This window comes from Oncorhynchus kisutch, linkage group LG2 (genome assembly GCF_002021735.2).
Source record: "Oncorhynchus kisutch isolate 150728-3 linkage group LG2, Okis_V2, whole genome shotgun sequence".
In the NCBI taxonomy this organism is placed as follows: Eukaryota; Metazoa; Chordata; class Actinopteri; order Salmoniformes; family Salmonidae; genus Oncorhynchus; species Oncorhynchus kisutch.
This window is the reverse complement of record NC_034175.2, coordinates 25125162-25145019: the sequence shown is the minus strand read 5'-3', so window position 1 is coordinate 25145019 and position 19858 is coordinate 25125162. Positions and strand designations below refer to the sequence as shown.

At 42.9% G+C, this 19858-nt stretch overlaps 2 protein-coding genes and 1 non-coding gene across 3 annotated transcripts; 1 reads left to right on the top strand and 2 right to left on the bottom strand.

Annotated features, from left to right (window-relative positions):
• Nucleotides 1–108: 108 nt before the first annotated feature.
• Nucleotides 109–12030, bottom strand: LOC109910315 (lysophospholipid acyltransferase 5-like). Its single transcript, XM_020509470.2, has 13 exons — nt 11884–12030; nt 9211–9318; nt 7648–7754; nt 7179–7272; nt 6792–6829; nt 5734–5912; nt 5495–5603; nt 5274–5360; nt 4832–4998; nt 4381–4528; nt 3579–3734; nt 3199–3330; nt 109–1903 (listed from the first exon to the last, which is right to left on the bottom strand). Exons 1-12 carry the CDS (start codon nt 11966–11968, stop codon nt 3211–3213), a joined length of 1398 nt encoding a protein of 465 aa, XP_020365059.1. The 5' UTR covers nt 11969–12030; the 3' UTR covers nt 109–1903; nt 3199–3210.
• A 2112-nt stretch (nt 12031–14142) lies between these two features.
• LOC116356879 (U7 small nuclear RNA) lies at nt 14143–14198 on the bottom strand. Its single transcript, XR_004205178.1, has one exon. It is a non-coding gene; the product is annotated as a U7 small nuclear RNA (small nuclear RNA).
• A 580-nt stretch (nt 14199–14778) lies between these two features.
• LOC109864339 (triosephosphate isomerase B-like) lies at nt 14779–19531 on the top strand. The gene is made up of 7 exons (XM_020452070.2): nt 14779–15028; nt 16910–17033; nt 17203–17287; nt 17534–17666; nt 18243–18328; nt 18549–18636; nt 18846–19531. The coding sequence occupies exons 1-7, from the start codon at nt 14920–14922 to the stop codon at nt 18962–18964; spliced, it is 744 nt and encodes a 247-aa protein (XP_020307659.2). The 5' UTR covers nt 14779–14919; the 3' UTR covers nt 18965–19531.
• The last annotated feature ends 327 nt before the right edge of the window (nt 19532–19858 follow it).

The window sequence follows — 19858 nt, the reverse complement described above, 5'->3', positions numbered from 1 at the left end:
GTGTAATGAAGTAAAAGTTATCAAACATAAATAGTAAAGCAAAGTACAGATAACTACTTTAAAGTATTTTTTACACCACTGACACACACACACACACACACACACCTCTTTGGTTTTTAAAATCCAGCATTTTAATGAACATTACAAAAAATGTATTTAAAATTCTTTTTTCCCCATTTCTCTTTTCCTTTGTACATTTGGTAGCAATAAGGCAAAAAAGTAGTCTCTGAAATAACAATTAATTCACATCAATTAATTATTACCACAAGTATAAATATTATTAAAATGTGGGTTGTTGCTACAGTGAGTCACTGCTCTCCCAATGTGTCTCTGCATTGGAAAAGGATAGTGGTAGATGTAGGTACAGAGTTTCTGACAGGTCAAACATTCTACATCTGACCTTACGTCAGTGGTTAGGGCAAAGTTTTACCAAGTCCTAAAAAAGATCGAGGAAGGTGCTAGATCTCACTGGAGACCACTTGTGATGCTGCTGACATTGGTATGGTGATGTCACTCAATGTAAAAGTGGTGGTTTTGGTTACCTGTTGTTTAAGTTGGGAGTTTGTTTTCCAGTTTGTTCAGAGACAGCCGGAAGGGTGTGGGGTGGCAATGGAGTGAGAGGACGACGGCAGACAAAGAGGATGAAAAGGGTCATGAGGAGAGGGAGATGGGGGAAGAGGAGAGCATTGAAATCCCTTCATGGAATCTTATCCAAAGCTACAAAATGGTTGATCGTAAAACCCTCCTAAAATAGCTATAAAATCCAGTCTCGTCACAAAATAAAGGAAACAAAATCTGAATTGAAACCAGAATAAATGTAAAAACAGTTGATAATACAAGGCCATTTGAGTCACGTGTTAGTGTGTACAGTGCTTCTTGTGAGTGAGTGTTGGCCAATGAAAACACTCCTCCCCCAAAATATATAATTCCCATCAGAGCAGCAATCCTTGGTTTTTTGTTCTCTCAACAAAATGAATGTTTACATTAAATCTGAAAGTGCCAAAAACATTTCTGTTGTGCCTGAACCATAGAGCCTGCACAGACATGTCTATATACACACACGGAGTAGAGAAAACATTAAGAACACCTGCTCTTTCCATGACAGACTCACAAGGTGAATCATGCAAAAGCTAAGATCCCTTATTTATGTCACTTGTTAAATTCACTTCAATCAGTGTAGATGAAGGGGAGGAGACAGGACAAATAAGGATTTTTAAGCCATGGATTGTGTGTCAATTCAGACGGTGAATATAGACAAAATATTTAAGTGCCTTTGAACGGGGTTTGGTAATAGGTGCCCGGCGCACCGGCTTTTGTCAAGAACTGAAACACTGCTGGGTTTTTCACGCTCAACAGTTTCTATGTGTATAAAGAATGGTCCACCACCCAAAAGGACATCCAGTCAACTTGACACAACTGTGGGAAGCATTGGAGTCAACATGGGCCAGCATCCCTGTGGAACGCTTTCGACACCTTGTAGAGTCCATGCCCGACGAATTGAGGCTGGGGAGAGGGGGGGGGGGGGGTGCAACTCAATATTAGGATGTTTTGTATACACCGTGTATATGGACTTGAGGGAAGGGTTGAAACAGGAAGAGAGATCATAAAACAGACCTACCTACGGATCCAGAGCCTGTGAGTGGCGAGTGCAATATACTGTGTATAAGACTTCAGTCTCAAGTTCTAAAAACCAAGAAAACACCCCTGATTGGCTCAATGGTTATTTCCTGTACCTTTATCTCCCTGGTCCCAAAAAAATGTGCGTCCCGTCCAAAACACTAAAATAAATAGAAAAATGTGTACACAAATAATATTAAAGGCTTTAAAATATTTTCTGATCCGCTCCTAGTTAAAAGTCACAGTTCCCTTCAGTCACATCCTGGGTGGAGATTCAGCCAGAGACCTGAGAGAAAGAGAGAGTGATTAGTTGAGGTGATTTTTTTCCCCCTTACAAAAAGTGCTTAGAGCATGTGATGGAAAAGCACTATATAAAGCCAATCCATCATCGTAAATATTATTATCATATATCCACAAGTAACATAAGCGACAGTGACATTTCTGTTTCTGTCTATTCATAAAGATGTTGTGAAGATCCCTCTACATGCATGAGGAGAAATGTAGAAGCCTAAATCTCAAACAAAAATGGGGAAAAATTGGCAGCATTTGATTTGGATCGGAATCTTTCCCATTCATTTTAGATCTGCATAATTTTGAATTCATACCATTTATGGAAGTATGAAAACATCTGTCAAAAGTCATTTTGGGGGTAAACTGTGCCTTTAAATTAATTATCTGGAAACTATCTTTTGCCAATATGGAGACTAATGAATAACTGAAACATAGAGAATGTGTTTACAGGGTATTAAGTCTAAACTAGGACAGTAATGGTATAACCGCCAATTATGAATAATAATTGTTTTAATACATTGCTTTTAGGTCTTTCTTCTTCATTTTCAAGTAGATATAGTTTACCCAATAGCATTTTTTCATTTTTACATGACGAGGGTAAAGTTGGTAATGTCTCAACGAGGGCAGCAATCATTTTACGGGCAGTACAGCACTGTTGGGAGGGGAAGCTTCATTTCCTAAAGTTCCAAGTGGTCAAAAATCATACATTTCTCAGACGTAGGTGTCACCAAAGCTGTGTTGTATACATTAGGTATGTCGTAGATCATTTTCAAAGACACATTATGATACATTACAAGCTCGGTTTTTGTCTCTCAGTAAAACGGGCCAATGTTTTTTTTAGGGCTAGTTCACCCAAATGACAAAATAACACATTGGTTTCCGTACCCTGTAAGCAGTCTATGGACAAGGTATGACAGCAATCAATGCTTACGTTTTGTTTACCTAGCCATCGTTTCAAACGATTTTCATCTACAAGTAGCTTACAGTTTTTGATACGTAGATGTGGACATTTAGTGACAAAAAAATGCTAATACAGCTACCATTGACTTGCATTTGTGCCACAAATGCTAAAACGTTAGCATTTGAAACAGCAGCCAGGTAAACAAATCCAAAGCATGGATTTCTGTCATACCTTGTCCATAGACAGCTTACAGGGTAAGGAAGCCAATATACAATTTTTTAAGATGGATGAACTATCCCTTTAAATCATTATCCAAAATTCCATTATCGCCACAGCCTTACTGTAAACACAGAAGAGTCTGGGAGAACTATACAGAAGCTTGCATTTACCTAACGCAGTTCCTAGTCCTCCTTTTTCTCGCTCCGTTCTTTTCTAGGTACCAGCACCTTGCGGAGATACGGGATGCCTAGATACAACGTGAAGAAGAATATGTGGCCGCAGAAATAAATGGACGAATACACCTGCAAAACACAAAGATGACAAACCGAGCACATTAAATCCTCATCCAGACAGCCGTTTCCACAACCCAAGTCAAAAGCTTAAACGCATGCCAGAAAACTGCACTCACTCATCACACAATAATCCATGATCTGAGTTCTAACATGTTTGTGGTATTACAAACTGCCAGCTACCTTTAGCTACTTCAAGTAAAAATGTGTTGCCATATGCTTATGACAACATTCCGAAGGCTTTCTAAGCCGTTTATTACCCTGAGCCACTTGTCATAGGTGAAGAGGCAGAAGGGCACCAAAGGATAGCCCATGAAGAGCCAGTGGATGAACTGCTGGACCAGGTAGATGAGGGGGTAGAGGGAACTGTTGGCCAGGCGGGTCAGCAGGGGACTGTCCCTCACCAGCGCTTGGGCCTGAAACAAACAGGGATACGCGTACAGTATAAAAGGTATAGTTATGGACACGGGCGCACACAGTAATGCAGTAACGCATACAGGGCAGAGAGTTTGAGAATCCTCCAATAGCTTAAATGGAGATCTTGAACCCTTAGTTGTTGACCCGCTTGAGGATAAATTAGCACGGACAGGTTGTCTCCTCTTGACGAGGTTTAAAATGCACAGCTCCAGAGAATGGAAAACATCACAAAGAGAGATGAAGCCATTGCACACTGTTTATATGCTCCCAATGTTTGACGCAACTATGTTTTGACTACTGAGGGTCAGGTCGCCCTCGCAAAATAGGTTTATTAACCTTACCAGTTTAAAAAAATACATACGGTACATTCCCACCATGGTCAAGACATTGCCGTGTACAACTTTGAAAGCATCCAAAAATAAGCGAGGCGGCATTTTCTCCTCAGGATTCGCTCTCTGGTGCTTGTTTCCATAGAAATAAAATTACTAGAACAGCCATTCCCAATCAAGCCACTGTGCTGTGATTGATGGACAAGCAGCCATATTGAGTGTACCCATAGGAGTAAAGCAGGAATTAAAAGCAGGAAGTTCAGTATCCAAGTAGTGCTTTATTAAAATTCTATTAAATTCCATTATTTACTCATACCTGTCTCTCCACATTTACGATGATAAACTCCATGGAGAAGCAGAGGAGGTATCCGGAGTGCGTGCCATGCCAGATGGCCAGGAACGCAAGCGCGGTCACCTGAGACAGGAGCTTATTGCCCAGGAACTTCAACCGCTTAAACACATGCCTGGAGGAGTGTTACAAACCACAAAATATTGTTAGATATACCAGTATATTTTTATCAATTAAACCTGTATTTATACAGCTTAAATCTATTTTGCAAGAGACCTTTAGCACTTTGTCAGACACTAACCTAGCCATACAGTTTTAAAATCAGACTCTAAGGTCCCTGCTATCCAAGATCCCTGGGACGTCCTTACCCAATTAAGGTGGAATTTAAAATGGTTAAGGTAAGGGTGGGGATGCTCCAAGGATCCCAGAAAGCACTAACCTGGCCATAAATAGTTACGAGTTTTAGTCAGGCACTAACCTGGCCACCCAGGCGTTGGTGTTAATGTTGAAGGAGGCGATGGTGCCCGTGAAAAGGGGTGTGGTCTCAAATGTCCACACCTTCATATTTGCGCAGGCGTCCCATTGGTACTCGCCATTCTGACCCAGGCCATTATAGCCAAGCCCAGAGAGTATACAGACGCCCTCCTGAGTCACAAATCACAGACATTCCTTTTACAAACACTTGAATAACTTCTTCCTGATAAACCTAAATACATGGTATCGGTGATATACTGGGCTCCCAGACCAGTTTCTTCTCCCCTGATCTGACGTAGGTGTGTCCCAGCGAAACTAATCTGTGTGAATGACAGGTATGTGGAGACAGGTGTGTCTGTAAAAGGTGTTGTTATTTTGAAGCGGGAGCAGCCTGGAAATGAGATGTTTTTGCATACCAAGTGCTGCTACATTGTGCTACTACTCACCGCTATGACCCAGCAGCTGACATATTTGTACAGGATGACTTTGGCCCAAAGGAGGATGAAGACACAGCGGTACCAGAACGGCTGGGCCTGAAGAGACACGTTCGCATTTGACTTTGGACGGTTACATTTGTCAAACAGAACAGCGTAAGGAAATGTGGCTTTGGCTTCAATCAGTGATGTTAAGTGTCAGGAATGCTGGTGCAAAAGCAAGGCTTTCTTACGTCATACTCGTCTGTTAGGTAATAGCTATCTGGGTAGTGGGGACTGAATATTGCGTAGATCACCAGGCAGAGGAGGCCAAGGGAGAATCGCTTCATAGCAGGTATAACACTGAGAGAAAGAAAAAGAGTGTTAAGTAAACCAATGTATCCATCTCCTTCCTCTCTCTGCCTCCATCCCTGCACCCCCCATCCCACCTCCCAGTCCGCCCCATCCCACCTCCCAGTCCGCCCCATCCCACCTGTTAGGTGGCTGTCCGGGGCAGTCGGTGAGCTCCCCTTTGACGAGCCTCTGGTAGCTGCGCAGTGTGAACTGGGGCCCCACCAGAAAGCCTCCGTAGAAGTAGGAGAAGCCGATTACCTCCAGCAGAGAGGGAACTTTGGCTAGGGCTGACCTCTTCTGCTCCTCATTCAACTTGGACTGGTGGGGTGGAGGGGGAGAGAGGAAGGAGAGTGAGGTGGAAAATAGTGGTTGGAGCCAGGGAGAAAGAAGGGGGAGGGTTAAGAGGAGATGGAGGATTTAGAGTAAAAGGGGAAAGGTTGGATAAATGAGAAAAGGGAGAGCAGAGAAAAGGAAAGCAAAGAGGGGTAAAGGGTAGAATGAAAAGTGAAAGAGAAAAGGGGAAAGAAAGAAAAGACAGGAAATAGAGGAGACATTTAACAGTGCACAGTCACTGGCTGAGCTCGCTGCATATCCAGTTACCCAGGGTTATTGTTGAAAGCGGCCCATGGTTTGACCGCAAATTCAATTGAACCAAATAGGTCTACTTAACAGGCATTTAACTAGGGGGCATAAAACTGCTGGTTTTCCAAGTGCAAACCCGTGTGCCTGCCTTTTGGGGCCTTTTTGACTAGACAAAACAAGATACACAGCACAGTAACTAGACTACGGGTGCGTCCCAAATCGCACCCTATTCCCTACATGGCGCTCTACTTTCGTCCAGAGCCCTATAAGTTGTGCCATTTGGGAGCACCCCTACACACAGAAAAAGGTGAGAAGCAACTGTGCAGAGTAACATTTGTAATGATGACCACTAGACACTTGCCTGTTTGTAAATGGATAACTTCCTCAATGCAAACACACGCTACCTCAACTCATCGCTGACTGGTGTGGACAAAGTCTCTCACTCAAACATCCAAACGGTCTGTCACACACACACACACACACTTGGAAGAGGTTGAAGCACAAACAGACAAGTACACTGAGAGCAAAATAAATAAAAAATAGAACAGAGATAAAAACAATTCCACACAGAATTGACCAATAATCAAACACCGATAGAGAGATCAATCAACTCACTGGTTCCTGGCCACCGTCATAGTAATCAAACGACAAACCTGAAATCAAAGAGAACGCAAATTGGCATCAGTCACCATGTTATGAAAGCTCCTAGGATTGCCATGAACATTGGAATGAATACTTTGACTGTAGATGTTCCTCAGCTGCACCCATGTAAAACCATGATGGATCTTAGTAGGTTTTTTAGTATACTGCACTATGCAAAATACGATCCATGTTATCGCCGAGGCCAATGAACAACTACGACAACGCAAGTCGCCGCTAAGAAAATAAAAGGAAATCGGACAAATAATCACGCAGCAACGGGTGTTACACAAAATAAGTGGGAAACAAAGAGGGGTTGTACAGAGCAGCGGAGAGAGGGTGTTTGTGATGAGGTGAACATACCGATAAGTTTGAGTGCAAGGACACATTGGGGCATGGTCCACTTGATATCATATTCTTCTGTAGCGGTGTAGTAGTAGCCTGACAGCAGGTATGCCTACAGAGAGAGAAGAGGATAAAGAAGACATGCTTGATTAACACACAAAACAATGATTACAGTCACACTTTATTATTTTTTTTTAAAGGAGGGAGGGCGAGCGAGAGCATTACGTCATACAGTGGCAGCATTCTACGGCTCTTCAGTACTCCAGTGAAAGAGAAAGGACAACATAACATGAACAGCAGAAATTACACACACACGGACAGTGCAGCTCTTCAACCACCGTAGCAAGGCAGCGGCAACGAGCGAGAGATGCTTCCTCTATCACCTGACTCCCGCATCACAACAGAACACAGGAGGAGATTGAGAGAAAAGGAGAAAAAAAGAAGAAAAAAAAGGAGCGAGAAAGAAAGATTGAGGGAGAAATCTCACCATTTGAAACATAAAGCTGGCCAGGACGGTTGTTATCGTCCTTCCCATAAGCCTCAGCATCAGGAACTGGACAAGGACGCATAATGCAGAGTGATAGAGCTGGGTTCCTGAAAGAGACAGAAAGATGGAATGATAGAGGGACAGAGGGAGGAAGGGAAAGGGGCCAGAGAGAAGAAACAGAGGAAGAAAGAGTGCAATTCTTGCTAATTGAAGATGAGCAGGTCAACACAGGTTATCAAGTGAAGAGGATAAAAAAATAAGATAGAATCCACAAAGACAGAGAAAGTGCAACAGACCTGCTGTAAAATCCAAGTGCAAGCAGAGAACGAGGGGGAAAAAGGTTGAGTTATTAATCCCGTACTATCATGTAAACCTCAAACCATCCATCCATCCCTCTCTAGACTCCCTCAGTCTGTCAAACTCTCTTTACATCTTCACAATTACTCATGACTTGGTGGTTACCGCTTAGGCTAGCTATAGCATACAAATTGAATGATTGACACTCCTGGACTAGCTCAAGGTCTAACATACACCCGTGGGTGTTTTGAGCAAAATACTTTTAAAAAAGTAATAATTTTGGGGTGGGGAATGAGCTCAACCAAATCAAAACTGGGTAGAAATGATAAAGGAACTAGGTTTATAGTCTCTTCACTTTGTCCAGCTTTCTATCAATCAGTGACACGAAAGCTAGAAAATCGGGGAGCGTCGCAAAATCCAAAAACGATGGCTAGAGGACTGTATTTTGGTAATTTAGACAGTGAGGAAACATAACCAATTTTGTGTGCAGCCCTCCGGACCTCGGTGAAGACCGAATCAGGCCCGTGGGTCGAAACGAGTTTGACATCCCTGAGCTAGACAGATCCCGCCCTTAAGATACTGTCCTGTTCTAGGCCGATCCCTTGCAGCGTTAAACACTAGGGCGGTTTCTTAGTACGGCACGGAAGCCACTGAAGCAATAATGAAAAGCTGCAAACACCAAAATATTTCATTTGAAACAAAGAGGGCATTTCTGGATTTCTGGAAAACCAGGGAATTTATTAAAAGTTTCCAGAATTTTGCAACCCGACTCCCACCGCAACAAAGTAATGGCGATGCAAACACGGTTTTCATAAATGAGCCACTTTACCAAAACACTTTCAATCTCCTCCACAATACCCCCCCCCCGGAGTTAATAGGTCCCCATCCCAACTCTGTAACAGTTTCCCTGCCAACATGACCGCCATAAGGAAATCATTACCCATTCCCCCCAACACTCATTCCCCAGCCACTTTTCTACAGGGTCAACAACCCACCTGCTCTCTCACCTCTCCTTCACCTGAAGTTGGGATGTTCCAATATTGTTATAAGCCATTGACACTATTTACTTAATGTAGAACTGCTCAGAAATAGGCTCCTGGTCATAGCAAACTTCTCAATCCTTTTAACGTATTACAAATGTATAGGCATGAGCCAAAATACCTACCAAGTTCCTCCTTCATTTCCTCCCCCACACCACTTCCCCACCTCCTTTCTCTCTGCCTCCCTCCTTCTCTATTTGCCTCCCTCCGTCCCCTCGCATCTCACCAAAGTTGAAAGCCGCCAGAGACAGTCCGGAGATGGCGTGGTATAGGTGAATGACAGTGGGTGCCTGGTGGAAGAAGAAGCGGCGGTACAGCAGGGCACAGGGGTACCCTGAAGGAACGACAGAAAGGAGGAGACTGTTAACATGTGCAATCAACACGAGGGAATAATTCTAGACAAGAGCCCTTAGTGCCGACAGCAAAATTAAGACCTTGTAGTTCAGTGCTGTAACCCCAAGATAAAAAACAGAGATGTTTATCAGTGCACACCCAGCGATGCAATTGGTCTGGGGCCCGCCGGGGCTGAGGTTCTGTACCTTATGATTTTTGCCTATAACCTACAACAAGATCTAATGAAAATCAAATCGGAAAAATGGTTTTGCACCCAGTGTCTCCCGCCCAATGGAGTCAACACATACGAGACTGTGCACCCACTTTTCTGACTGCTTGCACAGTCTGCGCAACTACTATGAAATTGTTGCCCACAGACCCCCAAAAAATGTGGAACATGTAAAAAAAAAAAACTTCTGCCGTGACACACTTTGAAGATGCTGCAGACCACACTTACTTTTCCTCAGCCAACAACATGAGCAGCCTAACGAACACCAAAATCAGAAAAACCCCATAGTAGAATAGTTGACCTTTTCAATTGGATTCTCACATTCCACGCGAGAAAATAATATTTTTCTCGAGACACTTTCAAATTGTATGTACCACAGGGAGAAGAAAAAACATGGCCGGGCATACAATGCATTATTGCACCATCACAACTACACATTTGAAAGGGGTTAATGGCAACTGTTAAAAAAAAGGGGATCCCAGCTTTCCATTACTACTGTATTTATTATTTCTCAAATCCTACACATTTGTTAACTGTACCATTTTCAAAGTGGAGTGGGCAGAATGGCTTAGGCGCGTTTAGCCCTCACTGTTCACGAGAGGAGATAAGGGCATAGAGGAGATAAGGGCCAAATGTAACATGGGTCAGGTGTAACAGGTAGGCCTACACTTTAAAAAATAAATGTCCTGTAACTTTTACGGTAACTTACCTGTAAGTTACTGTCAATTCTAAATAAACTGGTTTAACAATACTTTGCTGTAAAGTTTACTGTAATACCACTAAACAAAAGTTATGTTTGGAATTTACAGTAACATACATTGTATTTTTGGGACATTCAAGTCATCAATATGATGCTAACTAGCAACAAGATCATGTTTAGAGTTTGCGATGTAGCTAATTCTTAACCCAATGGGGTAAATGCAGATGGGCAATCCCATTCATTAGCCAACATACTGCATCAGTTGGGCTATAGCCAGGTGATAGCCTAACGCTTTTAGCTAAATAGCGAACCTGCCAGATCATGATAATATGGACCATTATATTTTGGGCTGGAGGGGCAAATTATATTTTAGATGGTGTTAGCATCGTTTTATTCCATTTATATGGTAGTGGAATGTCCTTTTAAAAAGGCACCAGAACTGACCTTCCCACAGTCATTTTACTGATAAAAAAATATACAAAAAGATTCTGGAAACACTGATCAATCGTTGTGGTTTTAGTTTCATGGACACTTCAAATTAAGTGAGAGATTCAGCTCAAAATGTTTATGCCTAAAGCAGAGTGACTTATCATGTTTAAATATGAAAAGTCACTCCACTGGAATGTCATGATCGGACCATTACACAGAAATCACATGCTATTTGGTTGTGAATGGCAGCAGTTTATTAATTAAGAGCCTGTAGTTTTGCTGTCATATGGTGCATATTGTTAAGGTTAGTGCATTATAGAACCCCCCCCCTACTCAGTTTTCTGTTGTGTGTGTGTGTGTAACTGACAAGGGTAGACATTGGCACCAGAATGAAAAGCTTGTAATCACATTTAAATGTACTTCCATAAAGTATAGAGGTGGGGAGGACTTGCAATCTGATACCGTCAATGTGTCACAATCACAATGATGACTGGTAAAGGCAGTATTGTAGTTCATATAAATTCTAAACATTTACAAGATTGTCAATATGGGCCAAAGGTAAGATATCTACAATTATAGGCTACAGCAAGAATAAATCATATCAGGGTCCCAGAAACTGAAAAGCAACTGCAATTGAATTAAGGCAATGAACGTAACTGTTATACTGCTCTATTTGTTAGTCAATCCCAGCATATGTGACTTCGGTAGAAAAACATGCTCATGTGTCAGAGCAAAGTTCAGAGATGACAAGACACCCGGCTACCTGGCATAAACCGACCATTGTAAAGTAAACCCGTCCGTACTGTATGCCACCACCGCTTGTAGTAACCTCGTCTGCTATAATCGCTAGCTAGCTAACGTTAGCTAAAAACATGAAATAATGTTTTTTCTGACAGTCAGCAGAGAAGAATGCATTGTGCGAAGTCTTGCAGCCCGTCTGTCATGTCAGCTTGTCAAACACAAGGCTAGCTAAGTGCATTTGGCTACTGTAATCTTTCGGCTTGCCAGCGGGTCTACTCGCTAGCTAGCCCAACGTTAGACTGGCTAGTCACTGCAGCTGAGCAAGAGACATCATTAACGTTACCAGGTTTAGCGGAGTGTGTGTGTGTAGTTACACTGTTTTAAAGGTGTAACTCAATATTACATTGACACATGGTTATGTCAGAGCGTCTACTGAAAGCTGTCAGAGATGACGAAATTGAACTCACCGACTAAAACGGACAGAATCAGTCGAACCGCAGGTTCTGGGGAACCTAAAGATTCCGACAATTTCTCCATCAAGGGAGCCGCCATCTTTCGTGTGGGCGGAAGTGGCTCTGGTGATTCCGTAGATGTGTACCTTCGTGAGCGTTCCACTCTCTCCTTTATCTGCCCTTGTCGATTCAGCGCTCCCCCCCACCCCTTTCCCCTCCTCTTTCTTTAATGTTCATTCTTCCCCTTTGTTACCACATCGACCTTCAATCTCTTTTGCCCCCAAATTTCGCAACATCTGTTCAATCTACTCCAACCTCTCTCACTCAAGTACAATAATATGCAGCCTACTGCTGTTGTGATATAGTGCATTTTGATCTTCAATTGCTAAGAAAATCATAAAACTTTTTTTGTGGGCAAAAATACATTAGGTTGTATAATACACACCATCAATACAGTAGAAAATATTTGCCTCCATCCACTGCCTAATATCATATTGCATTCTGTTGTCAGTGCTGCTCTACAGTGGTGTAAAATCCCCCCCGTGTGGCGTGAGTGAGGAATTACATGTTTGCCCAGGCAAGTGCATGCACCACCAGTTTCGTGTTCCCCCAATGGTTAAAGGCCCACTCTTTAATTCGAAAAACAAAAACGTTATTCAGCCACTCGATTTTCTATATAGGCCGAAACTGAGGGATGGGGCTGGACACTTAAATTCATAGATGTTGCAATGTATGGTACTGAGAGTGCATGACATGAGGTCAACAACATGACAGTTTTAACTTGGTTTTGAAGCTGTACAGTGAGGCATTTATAAGTGCTATTCTTCAAGAATTTGTGGGCATTATAATTATAGATTAACACCACAGTTGTGTCAGAAGTGGGATAGGGATGACCTGTAACGGCCACCGAAAGCACGGACGGGTGTGCTTGGGCCCTGAAAGATGGTGAAGCACAAGGACTTTCTAAAAAACGATTACCGCTCCCCAAACCGTAGCCTTTGGAAACCTGTTTGTGCCTCGAAATCTCGCTCTGCCCCTGGAAACACTACAATATTATTAATGTAATGATCAGAAATGGCTGTAAATATCATAAAATGGGCCTAGAATTTGGGGAAGGTAAACTGTTCAAGATTGATCAGATCATGTACAAGGTGACACAGTTTAATAGCCTGAATCGGCTTCTCTACCTGACTTCACCCCTCATCTTCTGCACTCTTCTGCACTCTTCTGCACTGATGATCTGAAATGACAGGACAGATGAAATCAACATGGTGGGTGCATATTGCCTACAGTGGGATTTATTCACATGTACAAACAAATGAAAAGGAGGATAGAGATGATCTACTTGTTTAGTCAGCATCAGTTTTCAGTTCCAGTTTTTGTACCAACACTATCAATTTGTCAGCATCAGTAAATTTACAAAAATGAAAATAGGCCTATTGTATCAAGAGGGCAGGTGTTGGGTTGACAGTTGGTTCAAGCACCAGTCTGGACTACAAATCAGACTTTGCTACAGTGGTGTCAGAAGTGGGATGGCCTCCAGTTGTGGCCATCGAGAGCACATCCCAAATGTGCCGGTGTGAGGAATTTACTAGAGTAAAGCGTAAGGATGCGCACTCCGAAGAAAGGGAGCAAACTTAACACAATAATAGAAACCTCGTCAAGGTGTTCTGATCTTTTGGCGTAACTAATAGCTAATGTGCTGGGTTGACGTCACTGAGTGTTCAAATCTACATCAGGATTACTACCCCATGATTTAAATGTTTATGTATTTAATCTTTATTGAACTAAGCAAGTCAGTTAAGAACAAAGTATTATTTCCAATGACGGCCAAACCCTTCCAATGACCGCCAAACGTAGCAGGGCCAATTCTGAGCTGCCCTATGGGACTCCTGATCACGGCCAGTTGTGATACAGCCCGGGATCGAAACCGGGTCTTTAGTGACGCCTCTAGCACTGCAATGCAGTCCCTTAGACCGCTGCACCATTCAGGATTTTAAAACATACAGTGAGTGAGTGATTCCCAATTATAAACCTGGTGGTTCGAGCCCTGAATGTTGATTGGCTGACAGACGTATACCAGGGGTATGACAAAACATGTATATGCACTACTCTCATTACGCTGGTAACACGTTTCGAATAACAATAAGGCACTTCGGGGGTTTGTTGTATATGGTCACTGTACCACACCCTTATGCCTTACTGCGTAAATATACACTCCCCATCGATCTGTAACAGAATGGTCAAATGTATCGTATATTTTCAACAGAGATCGGGGGCTTCTTCAATTGAAGATGCCTACTTGACAAATACTAAAAGAGCAAATTTTCCATAACCATTTGTAGGTCACAAGCGTTCTTGTAGGTTTTATCGTCAGTGTTTGTGCTAGAGTTAGCTCCAATCATGCGTACAAAAAATATGTTTAATAATTATTAAATTATTAAAAGACAAACATGTTGTAATGTTACATAAGATGTCTTTTTTTGTTGTTTAAAAAAAGCTATTTTAAAGACAGATGTCCTAAAAAAAAGCGAAATGCATGCTGGGTATGCAAATTATAAGATTGAATGCTAGCCAATCAACCCGCTGAATTCTCTCAGCTTTCCTGCGTGAGAATGGATTCATTCGATTTAGCAGACCCTGCTCGCCGTTTGTAGGAATGGCCATTTATTTGAGATAACCGCACATTTTCAGTGGGTTCTCTGTGAGAATGTTCGACATGTTTTCAATGTATTTCATCCCCATATACACTGAAACATAAATATTATTTTCACGCTTAAAACAAAGATAGCCTAATTTGAAGAACATTCTTTTTTTTGTGTGAAATTGGAGCCTAGACTCTTTATTCTACTGAAATAAAAGGCTACCATTGTACATAAAGAAACGCTTTTCTGGGCGTGTCTCTGTAAACCAATAGAACAAACTGAGAGGTGGGGTTACGTGGCCCGTGATAATAAATACAGTGAGTTGCTCACGAGTAGATGCGCTTATCCCCGAAGTAGGTCCATCTAGCTCTGTTTTAAGTCCGAGGAACGACCCCAAACTGCAAATATGTCCAGAAAATTCTTCGTCGGTGGTAACTGGAAGATGAATGGCGACAAGGCAAGCCTGGGCGAACTCATCAAAACCCTGAACTCTGCGAAGCTCGACCCCAACACCGGTGCGTGCTTTCTGTGCTTTAATGTCTGACTCGTGTAGTAGACAGTTGATCTTTGAAATTGTGTAACTTGTCGTATTGGGTTGTCTGGTGTAGCCTATTCAGTTGAGATGACAATCGCACCGCACACTTGTGTTGTGAAACAACAACAGAATAAGGAAGGTCATGTTTCTGTTATCCGTGCACGAATCAATGGGTGGTTAACCCAGCTATACTCCGGTAGGTCCCTTTTTTAAAATTGCCACTTTCACAGGGGTTTTAAATTATAGGATACCCTGACCCCAATTGTGGTCTAATTGTGGTGCGATAGCGACAATTTGGAACAGAAATCAATAATGCAGAATACATAGGCCTATGCCTATTTTGGTACTGAAGCCCACTATACTCATTTGCAACCAGAGAAAGCCATTGTCAGGGGATTTCAACCAGTATTTTAAAACGAACTAGGATAGAAGAACATGACTTGTTAAGTGGATTTTTGTCAGTGGGCGTACGTTCCGAACAGCCCGTAGCCACTACTGTCTGGCGCAAGCGAGAGGCGAAACGTCTGTTCTTTGATGCATTATAATGATCCATCCGATCGCGATCCCTGTTCATATAACTACCAGGAGGACCAACTGTGGTTCACTGCACCATCACGATACTTTAATGTAGAAATACACTCTACCGTTAGACACTAACTAATTTATGCCCAACCTACTCATTTTATTAACCAATAAAATTGAGTTCTCCGCCATGAAGATGTTGCTTCCGCCATTCTCTATCGTGGATTTTCAAATTGCCACAGACGCGTAAATGCAATATGCCCTGTTTGCATTTGAACACAGGTTCAAGAACAGGCTGAAGGTACTTAGTCACATTTGTGTCCTTTTTTCGCAGGATACGCACATGGGTGTTTATTGCGCACTCCATGGAGACGTTCTGTCCGTGTAGTAGCCTACATTTCAGTGTACAGCAACGGACTTCACCCCACAGAAAGGGCCACCCCTTACAACTCGTCTGCACAGTACACACTGACTGACGCATGAAACAGGACGCTGCATGTGCCAGCAGATGACAAACTCGCGTAGGCCTTTCCCAAGTGTCTCTTTCTAGAAATGTAAAGTCAATATTCAGTCACTACTTCCCTTGGCCGTTTTATGAACCTGCAGAGTATTTTAAATTCTTTATCCTGTGGTTGACCTTTGAACTTATAAGGTCCTGTTCGACCCCAGCAGAATGTGACTTTTGTGAGTTGAGTTCTAGTGACCTTTTGGTGGTTGAACTAGGACCTTTTTGCAGCGGGGGACTGACTGTTGGCAGGGATAAATGACCTTTGCAGAGGGAATAGTGACTGGAGGTTTAATATAGACTCCCTTAACCCCAAGATACAGTTACGTTGCTAATGTCAGTGTATGCCTACTGTACGCCACAACACTAGGGATATCCCAGTTGTACAGTGTGTACTAATGTTGCAGACTCAGGTATTGGACTGCATAACCAACACTGTGGATCAAATAGGCCTAATCATTTTGATCGGTAGGCCTTGTTGCTTTATATACTGAAGTGAATAGTAGTGGGGCACTACATGGATTTGTCACCACTGATACTCGATATCACCAATCACTGTGTACCCATCCTACTTAAGTTTTTCTGAAAAGATTACTGTAACATGGGCATCCATGTAAACATCAAGGGGCAAATCCTGACTTCCACTTAGAAATTTCACTTTGTCTCACACGTTGACATCAATGCATGACGACTGAGGTGAGAATTTTAACTTAAGTGGAATTTAGGATTCACCTCTAAGAAAACAAACTGGTCCAGTGTTAGTCGGTCAGCTATTTAAACCCTGAGAATAGTGGTCAGTGCATGACCGTGTTGGTTTTCTCTCGGTGCTTGCAGAGGTGGTCTGCGGCGCCCCATCAATCTACCTTGAGTTCGCCAGGACCAAGCTGGACCCTAAGATCGGAGTGGCCGCTCAGAACTGCTACAAGGTCAAGGGTGGTGCCTTCACCGGGGAGATCAGGTAATGGACATGACCTGTAACTGCGCATGCTAGTGTCTTCAGGACTCTCGTGCTTTACTGAACCAAACATTGTAGGCTGACCGATTTAACAAAGTAAATCTCCTTTCTCACACTACATTCTTTTCCCCTTCTCTCGCTCTTCCTTTATGCCCCCTCTTTCTCTCCTCAGCCCTGCGATGATCAAGGACGTTGGCGTGCACTGGGTGATCCTTGGCCACTCTGAGAGGCGCTGGGTCTTTGGAGAGACTGATGCGGTAAATGGCTTATTTGATGGAGTGCTCTCGTTTATGAATGTGTCGTCTTGGGAGTCCAAAGACTATCACAAGAACAGGGCCATGACACAGTATTGGATTATGTCTTTCAACAGTGAATTTACCTTTTTACAATGACAGAATTTGAGGAGCAGTGACAAATCATTTGTATCTCCTTTATATTTTTTTTTTTGAGGAAATGTTAGCCAATCAGACAGGTTGTTGTAATATTGTTAACTGTCCTGACAGCTTATTGGTCAGAAGTGCGCCCACGCCCTGGAGAATGGCCTGGGTGTCATTGCCTGCATTGGTGAGAAGCTGGACGAGCGGGAGGCTGGCATCACAGAGAAGGTCATCAACGCACAGACCAAGCACTTCGCAGGTATCGTAACCGTCACTGAAATCACTGATTCATCATGAGTGTTACACAGGACCACAGATTCTGCTCAGGCGTACACATATTATCAGAGTGCTGATCTAGGATCAGTTTGCATTTTATATCTTTGAAAATGGGCCCTGGCCTTTATGTAGCTGATGTGAAATAGCTGGCTAGTTAGAGGTGGTGCGCGCTAGTGGCGTTTCAATCGGTGACGTCACTTGCTCTGCAAGGGCCACGGCTTTTGTGGAGCGATGGGTAATGATGCTTCGAGGGTGACTGTTGACATGTGCAGAGCGTCCCTGGTTCGCGCCCAGGTCGGGGCGAGAGGACGGATGTAAAGTCTATACTGTTACATTTAAACATGTCAAGAACCATGTCAGTAATATATAACAATCGTATAAACTGCATAGGCCTTTTTGTATCTGGAAAGCAAGCAATGAATTTGCAATTACTGTATGTACAGTGTTACATGGTTATCTTGGTTATATCTAGTGTCCATGATGGTACTTTGTCCATTTTGAGGTCTCCCTTTTTATTAATGTGAATGCAGTACTGTATTCATGTCAATTCTGTTTGCAGACAACATTAAGGACTGGTCCAAGGTTGTTCTGGCCTATGAGCCCGTGTGGGCCATCGGCACCGGCAAGACCGCATCCCCCGCCCAGGTAAGTTTCTTCTATTGTCGTCCTTACAATTGTATGACCTCAATGGAAAAACATGGGACCGATGGGGACGTGACATACGGTATATATTCAGTCTAGACTAGAGCAGAATGTGTTGTCCATTTGAGATTCATCACTAAAATTGAAGACTGAAGTCAGAACATACTGGATTTTGGAACCCATTCATGTTTTTATTTGAGTCTTTTATTTCTTTGTCTCTCAGGCCCAGGACGTTCATGACAAACTGAGGCAGTGGGTCAAGGCCAATGTGTCTGAGGCAGTAGCCAACTCTGTCAGGATAATCTATGGAGGTGAGACGGCTCATCTGCTTCACGTTTAAACACACTTAAGCTGTTAATGCCACGACCACCAAAGTGGGGATTAATAGGTTTTGTCATTGCATAGCTAATTCAAGTCCGGGACATGCAATGGTACAGTGGACTCTTTTTCTCCCCACCACTCTGTCACTCTCTCTCATAAATCCATTCCTCGCTCATATCCGTCTGTTCTCTCTTCTCAGGTTCCGTGACAGGTGGCACCTGCAAGGAGCTGGGAGGCATGAAGGATGTGGACGGTTTCCTGGTTGGCGGCGCTGCACTCAAGCCCGAGTTCGTTGACATCATCAACGCCAAGCAATAAAAACCCTGACGTGGTCAGACCCATGTCCATATTTGAGGCCAACTCCATTCAGATGAAACGTGACCATCATCCTCAACTCGGCACCTAGAACCCCCCTTCCCTTCCCCTTTTTTATTCAAGTATTTGTGACAATGTCTTTACCTGTTTCCTTTTTTTGGTTGAATGTCTCAAAGAAAAAGGACAGATTGACTAGCATACTATACAGCAGTGAAAGGTGTTCGTTCTACTGAGATGGTGTGTTTAATTTTTTTTTTTGTACTGGCCTCCACTACTGTTTTAAAGGGACTGCGCTTGACAACACCTTTCTGGATGGAAAACCCATGCCTTTTACTTGGAAGTTTACAAGCTTTTATGTATACAGTGTCAACTAGCAACATCAATCAGATTCACTTTCCTTTGTACTAAAGCTGAGTCTTTGTAACTATGTTCTATGGCTTAGCCCTTCCCATAGAACACATGATCCTCTCCGGTCAGCAGGGAGGCGTCCGTTTAGATGTCCGTGTTTGGTCATGGCCGACTGAGGGGGTGGGGGCCTAGGAAATGTTGTAATAAAAGGTTTGACTAGTTGTGGCTTGTTTTTATTTTATGTCTGTGGACACTGCATGATCTTGACTGCTACGAGGCTGCATTCCTACTCATGTGTAAAGCCTGTCAGACTACAGTATCTGGTGGTGGGACTTTGGTAACATGATGCCAAACTCCTGAGTGTTTATGTAGATAATGGTGCAATTCACATGTCCACTAAGCGACACCAACATCATAAACTAAATATTTCTCTTCAGCAGCATTCTTAAAGTGGAGCTGTTTATAAAGGTCAAACACTCCTATTTTCTCTAGCGGCTTCTTCTCACCTTGAACTATGAAGCTGTCAAATGATGTAATATGCCAGGGAGA